The 12,755-nt window shown below is 39.5% G+C and overlaps 1 protein-coding gene across 1 annotated transcript in view; it reads left to right on the top strand.

Moving 5' to 3' along the window:
- The window catches only part of Gucy1a1 (guanylate cyclase 1 soluble subunit alpha 1), a 58,492-nt gene that overhangs the window by 24,849 nt on the left and 20,888 nt on the right, over positions 1 to 12,755 (top strand). Inside the window, exons 2-4 of the mRNA XM_036189446.1 lie at positions 1,853 to 2,214; positions 8,910 to 8,971; positions 12,171 to 12,229. Coding sequence (XP_036045339.1) covers positions 1,960 to 2,214; positions 8,910 to 8,971; positions 12,171 to 12,229 — 376 coding nt within the window. The 5' untranslated portion in view covers positions 1,853 to 1,959. The remainder of the gene's footprint in view (positions 1 to 1,852; positions 2,215 to 8,909; positions 8,972 to 12,170; positions 12,230 to 12,755) is intronic.

Genomic DNA, 12,755 nt, shown 5'->3' with positions numbered 1-12,755 from the left:
AGACAAAAGGTTGAGCCTCAGATGATTGAGAAACTACTAGCCAAGCAACAAGGGCATTTAGATCATGACTGACTTTTAATGCAACCCTGTAAAGCCTATTTCCAAGATGAGCTAATCTTAGTTTATGAACTCAACCCATTGAAGTGAGTTTGTAGTAACAGAAAACGTGCTAGCTTGAGAGACAGGTGGACTTCCAAGTGAAATGTTTCTAGCAATTCAGGTAAGGGAAAATGACCTGAAGTTTTGAGTTCCTGGTCCTCTGAGGGTGGTAATACCTGTATCTAGAAGGTGCTGTGAGGATTAAAGGCACATTTAAAAGCACATAGACCCTCCAGTGATAGATAACTAACAATAAGTGGGTTGGGCTTGTGTGAGGAGGTGTAATGGTGGTATCAGCAAAGAAGCACAGAGGGAACATGCTAAAGGCAACACCCAGGATCTTGGTGGACCCCTAGCATGGCTTCTTGTTTTACCTACAGTCACCTGTACAGCGATAGCCAGAGATCCTCACAAATACCATGATGATACTTAGATACCTAAAACTTAGTAGCTTTGGGGGAAAAAGCTTTTTTATGATAATATTTTTAAATTGTTTCACTATTTATAGTGAGAAACTTCTTTTGTGATCATTTTCATTTTTTTTAAAATCCTAAGTCTCTAGAAGGATATGAGGGCTAAATGCTTACAGATAGTCCTAGAAAATCCTGAGTTGTTAAGCACAACAGGCCTTTTTCTTCAAAGGAAGAAACCAACATCTGTTTTCTTTCCAGGAGGCTGGGAATGGTTGGTTGTGTTAATACCTCCGTAATCTTTTCTATTTTGAAAGCCAGCCCTCACTGAATGCTCCCAAATCTCCCCATTCATTCCCAGTCAAGAGAACCCATCCTCAGGCTTATTGTAAGCCCATCTTCCCTAGGTCCTAGTCCTAGGCAGTTTCTCAGTAGATGGAACCTATTGTTGTGTAAAGGGTCACAGGTGCTCAGCTAAAGAGATACACTTTGCAAAGGAGTCTTGGATTTAGCCTCACCTAAAGCTTTGTTGTGATAATTGTCATGTGGAAACATTTTCCCCAGAGTTTTGCTGTATTTATATGTGAAAGAAATAAGTCACTTGGGGTCAGATTCCAGAAGTTTTGGCCCAACACCAGCTAACTAGAATCGAGCTGAACCCAAGTTTCAGCCTCACCTCACCCAGATAGTTTCCCCATGCATGTAGAATAATACATATACTGAAGGATTTAAGGGAAGCGTTGGCATGTACTATTCTGATGTTTAAACAGGGCACACAATGAGATATACTAGTTCTAGCACTAATGAAGCAAAGATCATGTTGTTTCATTCTTGTGAAATCAGAGAGAAACAAATGGATTGAAAAGGTAAAAGTCTGGCTGGGCGGTGGTGGCACATGCCTTTAATCCCAGCACTGGGGAGGCAGAGCCAGGCGGATCTCTGTGAGTTCAAGGCCAGATCTCTGAGTTCGAGGCCTGCCTGGACTACCAAGTGAGTTCCAGGAAAAGGCGCAAAGCTACACAGAGAAACTCTGTCTCAAAAAACCAAAAAAAAAAAAAAAAAAAAAGGAAAAGGTAAAAGTCTGTAGTTGATGCTAACAACATTTAGGAAAAATGAGATTTTATTTGAAAGATTTTTTTAATGCACTCTAGGCAAGTGTTTTTTACTCCAGTGTATTGAAATGTGCATGTGTTAAAGTGTTTTCCCAACGTGCTGTGCTTTTCTTCACTGATACTCGGTTGGCAATTTCCCCTCTATGACTCTTTTCCTTTAGGCACCTAGCTTTCTGTTGCATGTAAAGTCACCTCTCTCTTTGTTCTGTTCTGACTTCCTGCTGCCCCTAGACACCCGGTCACCAGTGTCCTTGAGTCGGCAGGAGGAGCAGATATTCATCAGTCCATATCAACGCCAGCTAGTGAGCAGGAAACCTCAACAGAGCCCAAGGAACACCATGTTCTGCAGGAAGTTCAAGGATCTCAAGATCACAGGGGAGTGCCCTTTCTCCTTACTGGCCCCTGGTCAGGTTCCTAAAGAGCCCACAGAGGAGGTGGCAGGAGGCTCTGAGGGCTGCCAGGCTACTCTGCCCATCTGCCAGGACATTCCTGAAAAGAATGCACAAGGGAATCTTCCCCAAAGAAAGACAAGCCGCAACAGAGTCTACCTACACACTCTGGCAGAAAGTATTTGCAAGCTCATCTTCCCAGAGGTGAGTGCTCTCCGTTTAACAATGATAATGGTATTTCATAATTAGAAAAGAAAAGGTTTTCAAAAGAAATGGGTTTCTCACTTTTAAGGGCATGGTAAACAGAATTTCCTTGAAGCACATGAAAACTGTCTTTTTTAAATAACCATGTTCTGAATTGTGAGTCATCTTCAAAAGTCTTATATCTTATATTCCTTTCAAAAAATCATTAGACTCTGACAAACTCTCTGTGTTTGCTTCATCCCTCAACCTCAGCTTCCTTCATCTGTAAAATGGAGCTGTATAGCACCTTTCTCTGAGTGTTATTACACACTGAATGAAATCATCCTCCACTCTTGGCCCAGAAATTCTAGAGAAGCAGGTTGGCAGGATCCAAATCAAACACTTTTCAGTGGGAGAGCAATGCTGCTTTAACAACACAGGCTGGGGTGGGGTGATGTTGGTGCCTGAGGAACAGGAGACCAGAAGTGGATCTCCAGGGAAAATAGAATAGAGATAGCAGAAAGTTGAAGATATTTATTTCGAAGATGGTATTTATTGCATGTTACACCTTAATGACTTTTGAAATGTAAATATTTAATCATTTTTTTTCCCAGTCCTAGTCATTAGATATCCAGCTTTTTTGAGACTGGGAAACATAGCCCTTCCCATAGAGGTGACTTAAACTGTAGTCTGGAAGGTTTTACCCAAGGACAGAGTAAGATATAGGGTAGCAAATGGATGGTGCTCAATGTTTTCTTTAATAATCTCTGTGGACATCTCATTTTGCTCATGGATAATGTTCAACATTCTCTTACAGCAAATTAAACTTCCTCAAGATTATTGTTCTGAATTCCTTGTCATTTCCCTAGGGTTGATGACAGGAGAGTTACTTCTGCACTCTGTCCCGTTCTCCTGATTTCTTGTATTACTTTGCTTTGCTCTCTATGTATTGGAGAAGCAGCTGGATTGTCAGCCTCTGTAAACTGACATTGATATTGGAAATACCTTGAGCGATTGGCTAGCCAGAAGTTCTGGGAGTCTCTGGGATCTTATCTCTGCCATGAACTTTCTTTTTCTCTCCTCATCTCCTGGAAAAGAAGCCACGTGTGTGCCTTCTCACAATCTGGAAGGAACAGGCAGACTACTGCAAACTATAGGACTTCTTGTAGGGAGGAATACCTTTGGCACTATTTATTGGCTTCTTCTAGGGTTAAGATCATTTGCTTTATGGCAGTAAATGTCCTAATATCGAATATGTGTGACCTGGGTACTAAACAATCTATTCTACTTTATCAACTGTCCAAATATCTGCTTGGTCTTTTTATAGAGACATCTGCTTTTCATGAGTTATTTTTTGAGTTGGCACGTTTAATGTTTGCGTTTTAGTTTTAGTCACTTTAATAACCTTGTGAAATATATTTAAAATTCAATTTGGCATAGTAGTTCTTATTTTAGATAATCAGATTTAACTCTCCAATTATGTTTTCATGGGGGATGGTAGGAATGAAAACCCATTACCCTTAGCTAATTATTAACAGGGACTCTCATTTCAAAAAAGTGAAATGGTTGTGTTTAAAGGAGCTTCCTTGATCACATAGTGAAAAATTATGATTTCTACTTGAAAAGCCACAACTAAGACATATAAAGTTAGATCATTTGTTCAAAGTGAAAGAGATCACTGGTGATGGAAAACTCTACATCTCATTAATTATTCATAGCATTATATTTTATCTTTATGAATTAAAATATTACTGATTTAGAAAAGCACTGAATCCTGAAGAAGCTTCTAGGGAGACATCTCAGTGGACAAAGTGCTTTGTATGCAAGCATGAGTGTATGAGTTCAATACCTCGAACTCTTGTAAAAAGCCAGGCATGATGACATACACTTGTAATCTCAGCATTAAGGAGGTAGAGTTGGTGTCTCCTTGGGGCTTGCTTGCAAGCCAGACATGCTTAATTGGTAAATGCGGTGAGGCATCTTGTTTTAATATGAAAACAAAACAAAACCCAAGGAACAATATCCATGTTTGATCACTGGAGTCCATCTGTACACACAGGTAGAACATATACACACACACACACACACACACACACACACACACACACACACATCACCTCAGTGTCTAGACTGAGAAATCAAAAGAAGTACAGCATGAAGAAAGACACTCTGTGCACCAGACCTTGCCCAGGGAAACACTTTGTCTGGAGAAGCCTGTGTATTTTATTTGAACCTACACATTTTCATAACAACAATGAATGCTGCCTGATTTTTCCTAGGGGTATGGAAAACAAGTTCTATCTGCCCCAGACAGGGAAGGGTAACAGTAAATCAATGTAAGTATTCCATCCAAGTACAGCTCTGTGAACTGATAAGCTCATTAAGGATACTTACAAGACTATATACGTAGTCCAAAAACAGCTACATCGTTCAAAAGCCTAAACACCAAGTGAGTGATGACTTCACAAAGCTGAAATAGTCTCCTCTTTGGTTAATCTTCTACCTTTAGTAGACTCCTGCATCCCCCAGGCTCAAGCACATTGGTGGGGCAGCAGAGAATAATGATTAGAATGCTATGGGAGAGGCTCACTATCCCTCCCCCAATTTCTTCTGTCAGGAAGTGTTAACAACTTCTGTACCACAACAGTAGAGTTGGTTATCACTGTATTGTTTTAGTCCATTGCTATAACTATGGGGCCAAGGCCATTTTGTGGGTCACCATATCAACCTCTCCTGAGTGATGGCTGGTGGTCATGTCAAGCTCTGGTCTTTTCTGGCATAGAAAAAGCCGCTAGGTACAACACCATTATAAGACAAAGTTAGAGTCCTGCAGAAGTTCACTACAACAATCTACTCATGCTTCCCTAAGAATTCAATACTTTCTTTTTAAGGAAAGTAAGTCTGATTCAAGTTTAAAGTAAAAAAGGCATCTATTCCACCATCTCCAGCAATGCTGGGGAAATGCATCAACTTTACTCCTTACCAACTTACTGTGCCAGTGCATGTTAGGAGGAAGGACCCAACAAAGGCACTCCTGGAGATCCTAGGAAGGACTAGAAACACAAAGAAGGAGCTTAGAAAATGGCAAAGGAGTGCACCTGAGGGTCTACTTGTAATTGAAAAGCAAGGGAAAGATGACTCTTATCGCATCACATGTGAAAAACAACAAAATCCCCATTGACAGGACTGGGTAGATTTTCTTTCTTCATAGTCCACCAACAGTTTCTGACCAGGAGCTGATAGAGATGAGCAAATGGAATTCTTTTGCCTTTCTGGACATCTACTCCATTAGGTGAGATATATTCCTGTGGGCCGCAGGAATATATCATAAGAACTCAGCTGGTTATGGCAAAGTCTCTACCTGGAGGGATCAAGGATTTCCTCCAGAGGAAGCCAAATTCCAAGGAGCTTTTGGCGTTACTTGGCTTGTTATATATCAGCTGTCTTCTGTTATGAAAGTCATGTGTGCCTTCATAGTTTTCCCAATTGACTTTTCCCTAAGAAGGGCTAACAGTGTGGACTGATCACTCTCTGGACATATACATTCAAGGTGTTTGGAGAACAGCCTCAGGAAAGGCTTTCTCTGGAATCAGATATCTCCCTTAGCCACTTTCAAGGACTAGCAGTGATAACAGTTCACCTGCTAGTCACCTGACTTAAGGTAAATTCCACAAGGAGACACCACCTAGGTCAGGTGGATGTTAAGTAATAGTTTTACACAGTTCAGCTTGGACCCTCTTTTCTTTCTTCCTTTCTTTCTTCCTTTCTTTCTTCCTTCCTTTCTTTCTTTTTTTTTAAAGATTTATTTATTTATTATGTTATACAGTGTTCTGTCTGCATGTATGCCTGCAGACCAGAAGAGGGCAGCAGATCTCATCACAGATGGTTGTGAGCCACAATGTGGTTGCTGGGAATTAAAGTCAGGACCTCTGGAAGAACAGTCAGTGCTTTCAACCTCTGAGCCATCTCTCCAGCCCGAACCCTCCTTCCTTATAGTCTTACTAACTTTATAGACCTTTAACTCCTTAACTAACCACTTCTAGGAATATTTAGATAACCCTCTGCACTGATAGCTATGCTCAGCCAGAACCCCAGTTCAAGCCTCCCTGTAATTATCATCATTGGCAGCATCCGGCCAGGTCCATCCCCAGATGAAGGAAAATATCTTAGCAGAGATACCTCTGTTCTTTCTAAGAACAGACTCAAGCATCCAGGCTATCTGTTTGAGAAGGCCTGGCGGATGTGCCAATTAAGCTTTACTTCCTCCTTTCCCAAACCTTACCTCTAGTTCCAGATCTCTCTTTAACTATCACCAGAGGCATCTAGCTGTACACATGTTGCCTAGCGACTGAGCACACTTTCCCCTACCCTGCAGAAAAACAGCAGATAGCTTGGACAGATAGGAGCCACAGGAAAAAAGAAGACAGTTTTATTTTCTCCCATTGACCTAGCAACTTATAGATTCTTAACATTTTCTACTAATCACATTTAAGACTATAGTTAAGTACATAAGATTCCTGCTTCTTAGATATTACCCGAATTTAGTCTTTAGTTAATTCATTTCCCCATTGGTCACTTCCCTTTGGGGTTGCAAATGATAATTAACGGTTATTGTCTCTCAATGTGATTCTTATCACCCCTCCATTTGACCCTGGAAGTGTGGCTTTATATACCAGGACTTCCAGGGCATGAGAGACAGAGAAGAGAAAAGAGAATGGAAGAACTAGATGGGTAAGAACTTGAGAGGAACAAACTGAGATGGGGAAGAACTAGATTGAAGGACTGAAGAGAGTACTAGAGGAATGAGATGGAAGATGAGGAAGAGTCAGATGGGGAAGTCCTAGTTGGGTAAGAACAAGCTGAAAGGGAAAGGACCTAGATGAGGCAGAATTAAGACATTAAGACGAGAGAATTTAGATAGAACTTAATAGGGATCAATAGATAAATATAGAGAGAAATTAGGTAAGAAAGGAGCTAGGCACGGGAACAGAACTGAAGCTGTGTATATAGGATGTTATGCCAGAGGAATTAAAGCAAGTGGGCTATGGAGCTTGGTGTGCTGAGATTCTATTTTCTGAAAATAGTCCTTGCCATTAGTAGTTCTCTCTCTTGAGCCCCTGGGATGTATAATATTAAGGCTGGTCCATCTAATATTATACAAGAAGATAATAAGAGAAAAACTTGAGTAGTAACATGGCAGAAAACGAAGACTTCTTACACAGAGGAGAGGAGGCCTCCATTGTCCCCGTGATCCATTCCTCACATGAATATCTTTTTCAGAAGGGAGAACTCTCAGAAGCCTATGTTGCTTGGGTTTGTATCACACTGGTGTCTTCAGCTAGAGATGCAGAGTAACTGCTGAGTGGAAGGCTCTTGAGAAAATGAGTTTCCCAGACACCTGCCTGGGATGTTCCTTTATACTTTACATCCTCACAAGTTGATGGGCCTTGCTCTTTCCTTGATGTGAAAGACTACTAGAAAATATGTTGATTTGTTCCCCTCTGAACCTGTCACTCATCTATCATTTTTCAGCTCTTTGCTGTCACAAAGTCAACAGGACATGCTCAGATTCTACCTTTTGGACACATCTACCTGTTTTTCTTCATCCTGTCCCAGATGTGTCCCTTTCTCCATTCCTAAACCATCCAAAAATTTACTCTTCACTATAAATTTGAATTCTCTTTGAATTTCTTTTGAGTGATTACATTTTCTTTGAATAAATTTTGTGTATATTTTCTAAGCTTGATCTGCATATTTAAAACTCAAAGTCCTTTTTGAAAATGATCTTGCTACTTTTTTTTAATTAAAACAACATTGCCTTCTGTGACTAGTGGAAACTCTATGAGAGATATAAATAGATTAAGGCAAAATTTCCCAACTTGGATCATATCCAGAAAGTTCTTGACTTTCCTGTGTGTAAACTGGAAACAAGAATCAATGATCAGATCTCCATGCATAGACATGTGCAATTTTCATACAGAATGCAAAACTGAACATTTCTCATCAATGTTCCCATTTTTGTTTAACAAGTAGAAAAAAAGATACATTAAAAGAGATAAAAAAACACTTATGGGGGGAGCATTGCTTATATATGTTTCACAAAAAAAGGAAAACTTACAAATTCTCAGAAATGAATAAAAGTAAAAGTACTAATATTTGATAAGGATAATTAGTTCAAAATTTGGAAATCAGTATAGTTAAGATAGGTTCATAACTCTTGGAATAAACAATTCTAGTGACAGATTAATTTGAGTGGCTGAAAGGGAAGCAGAGATAACTGCAGGTTTTTTAGTAGAATTCTGAAATGTGAGTAGAGTATGTAGGAAAGAGCACTATAGTCCTTGGTGAGCTATGGAGAGGATATCGTTTAGGAAAGGAACAGCACGTGTCTGACTTGAGCTGTGCAGTTGAAATATTGGCAGTGTATCCAGGGAGACTTCTTGGCCCAGAGGAAGAGATGATATGGATTCGTGCATTGCAGGAGACCTGATATTACAAACTGACATCTTCTGTTTGGGGTCAGCCCAGGCACTCCCATGTAACCAAACACAAAATAGTCTGAGCTCACTGAATCTTCCAGGATTGAAAAACACATGGGAAAGAAGTATCAATTCCCACCATAGCAAATGCACCACACTTGCCATCAAGTGAAAGTTTCCATTCCCTTACAAGAAATCTTAAGGAATTGTTGCATTTTTTTTTTTTTTGACTTCCAGTTTGAGCGACTGAACCTTGCACTTCAGAGAACACTGGCAAAGCATAAGATTAAAGAAAACAGGTAAGCGATAGCATTTTAGTTGTATGAACCCCCATCACAAAGATATTGTTAAAAATGGTCAATTCTTACTGAATATATTGACTCGTGCTGGATTTTTATTATATACCAAAACCTGAACTAAGCATGCTAGCAATTACAAATTTGGAAATAAATGCACTTACTTTTAAAAACTCATGAGAGATGGAAGGTTGGCCTTTGTGTTTGTTTGTTTGTTTGTTTGTTTTTAAGAATCTGGTTTGTATGCTTTGTTTTGTTTGTTTGTTGTTTTTTTAACTAAACCTGGTCACATGTGCTTCTGGTGGATAAACTGATTATCCCTGTCCTCAGTATTTAACTTGTGAATAGTAAATACTGAGTGCAAACTTGCAGAGGAGAACACTGGAGTTTTCCAAGGCAACAACACCACGGTGGACACAATCTACAAACATCCAAACAGCTTCATGTGCTTCTCCTCCACGCAGTGGGCTCTAATGGAGTGTCTGGGCTGGATTTTCCTGCTGCAGTCAGACTTGACCCAAGCAGCTTGACTGAGCCAAGCAAGAGTCCTGAACTGCCTGGGAGAGTGTGAATCTGTGTCTGACAGAAGCTTTGTTTATAGGACAGACCTGACAAGCATCCCAGAGGCGCCTCTCCCTCTGTCCACAATTCCCAGACAGGCTGATAAGACAGCCGCAAGTCAATCTTGTTGCTCTACAGGGCTGTCTGTACTAGTCCTTTGCAGCCAGCTTGCTTGAGGAATTATTCTCAGGCCTTTGTGCTCTGAAATGACCCTCCTACTGGATGGAGATCTGTTTTCTGCGATGCCCCCTGTACAAGAGTCCTCAAACGTGAAGCCCACAGCATTTGGAAATCTTTTCTTAAGGAAAAGAGAATGCCTGTGATTCTTCCACAATGATGATGACCCAAGTGGTGTAGTAGGAGTTTCCCTCCTGCCTGATGGTGTATGGAGTGGCGCTGGCTCCTTCCTCTTTCTCTAATCCGTGGGCATCCTCTGTGTGCTTCTGTCTCTTGATTGCGGGTGCCTCACAAATGGTTTTGTTATCTTTGGTCTGCCGGCAGATGAACACATCTCGACCCTGTATCATGCAGCATATTTCTGGGACTTACAAATCAGCAAAACACAAATAACCTATTAAGGAGTGCACTTTCCTTGGATGAAGGGACAGAGGCCAGTTCTTACTGAAACAGTCACTGCGACCTCTCAGGGAACTGTTGCAGCCCCCTGCCTGTTCTGTCGCTAGATACGGGCAAACTCATGACTGGGGTGTGTGTGTGTGTGTGTGTGTGTGTGTGTGTGTGTGTGTGTGTGTGTAGTGTGATGAATGGGTTTACTGGCCACTCACAAGTCCTTCTGTCTGTTGTGTTTGGAAGGCAAGGGATATTTAGTTTACAGGTCACTGTAAGCTGTTTGGAAGGACAACACAAGGCTCTGCTCTTATCTGACAGCAGGAGTGTCAGGAAATGCCAATGGCAGTACTAGATAGACCAACGAGGCTCACTCTGATTTTTTAGGAAAAAAATTCTGCTTTAATGAAAAAAGAAGAAGAAGGAGGAGGAGGAGGAAAATAAGTATTTGGTATGATAGTGAATTATCTAACAAAGGTTTTCTCAGTCTCCACATCCAAATTCAGTATAATGTTATATTATGATCCTTAGTCCATTTGAGGAGGCTCACTCTTATTTTTTTAGGATAAAAATTCTGCTTAAATGAAAAAAAAGGAAAATAAGTATTTGATATGGTAGTGGATTAGGTAACAAAGGTTTTGTGGGTCGCCACATTCAAATTCAGTACAATGTTATGTTATAATCCTTCGTCCATTTAGATAAAATATTTCCACTTAGTACTTTACACACTTACAGTCATCATATTTCTATGAAACAAGGTGGTGCTCTGGGCAATTTTTCTTCTTGCAAATATTTCCCTCTAAAACTTCTTAAATTATACCATGTCTTGTTAAAAGGCTGTTTAAAATGGAGAAGTATGCCTACATTTAGACTTGGCTCAGCTAATGGCAAGTTGAACCTTGCAATTAAATAAGTTCTTTGATACACTGAAAGTGCTTGAATAGTTTGGCAAATTTGGGCATAATCAGTCACTATTTTGGAAGTTTTCAAAAAGCAACTAGGCAAACGTATCTCACAAAGTTATCCGGTTAATATATGAAGATGATGGCATTCTATATTGCTGAACATCATTTATCATGAAGAAAATGTTCTTAAGCATAGAAAAGAAGAAAATGTAAACGATCAATTAGGAATTACATAAAAAAGCCAAAGATGCTGATTTTAGCCTGTGACTACAAAAAAGAAAAAAAAAACCCAAAAAATAAAAAACAAAAACAAACAAACAAACAAAATAACCCCCCAAAAACCTAACAAACAGACAGAAAAAGGACCTAAAAGCCAAAGGAGAACCATAGGTTTAAAGCTAATCATCTGGTAAATAAGATTTAAAAAATGCCATTTAAAAAGTTTTTTCTACAGTTAAAAAGTTTGCCCAGTTGAAGTTATTTCAGCCTCTTTTTGATGCCCAGATGTGCTGTCATTGTTTTAAGCTTCCTTTTTCTAGAATGCAATGATGGATAAAAAAAATAAATTTGTAACTAGTTTGTATATAAGATCAGGCATAAAATCTGGAGGAGTAATGTCTGAGATAATTATAAAGATTCCTCATCTCAGCAGCAAGGACTCCTATATTTCATGTTTTAGCTTCAGAAAAAGACAATACAGAAAAACAGTGAAACCCATTGTAGGTAGATTTTTATCTCAGTTGGATGATCAACCCCTTGAGAACTTATTAACATCTTTTTCTTTATTTATTTTGATGCTAGGGGTAGAACCCAGGCCCTCCATATACAAGTCAGTTCCTCTGCAATTTAACTTTGGCTTGCCATCCTCTTCATGACCTTTACCCATTCCTGGTTACTGAGCCAGGGTAAATTCTCTTTCTCAATGCCCTACGTAAAATGAACCACAGAGGCAAACACGCTTGGTGAGGAATTATGAGACACTCGATGCTATGTACTTTGAGGCTTTCCCACCAGTGTTTGGATTTGTTCAGGTCATTGCTGGTTTCATATACAGCAAGTCAAGATTTTGTGAAGTAATTATCTTATGCTGTTATCCGTATATTGGATATAATCTGAATTTCTGGCATTCATTTATCAGTTTATAATTTAAGATACTTAATTATTTCCAGGAAATCTTCAGAAAAGGAAGACCTTGAAAAAATAATTGCAGAACAAGCAATTACAGCAGGTAAATAAAATTGTTTAAGTATATGAAATTAGGAAGCATATCACATCCCTCAATAACTAATATTTCTCTCAGCATATTCATATTTTTACAGGTTTTAAAAATTTATTTGTTTTTATTTTGTGTGCGTTGGTGTTTTGCCATGGGTGTCAGGTCCGCTGGAACTGGCATTATACACAGTTGTGAACTGTCATGTGGGTGCTGGGAATTGAACCCCTGGTCCTCTGGAAGAGCAGTCAGTGCTCTTAACTACTGAGCTATCTCTCCAGTCCCTTGTACTTTTTTCTTATTGACTTCCAGCATGAAGTCTTTGAACTCTATGTGTGTTAATGCAGAGTAACCCTTTATACATTACATGTTTTTTGTGTGACCTCAAACGTTTCCTCTTTTTATATTGTTTATTTGCCGAGAAGTAGATAAGCCTGTGTGGGAAGCTGATTCATAGGCATTCACATTTACTTTGGTCTTAAATGAAACTATGTCTTCCTCGTTTGTATATGAAAAACTCTGCTCAACAGTAAAGAGTATT

This window comes from Onychomys torridus, chromosome 6 (genome assembly GCF_903995425.1).
Source record: "Onychomys torridus chromosome 6, mOncTor1.1, whole genome shotgun sequence".
Taxonomy (NCBI): Eukaryota; Metazoa; Chordata; class Mammalia; order Rodentia; family Cricetidae; genus Onychomys; species Onychomys torridus.
The sequence above is the reverse complement of the archived record's forward strand: the minus strand, read 5'-3'. Positions and strand labels throughout refer to the sequence as shown.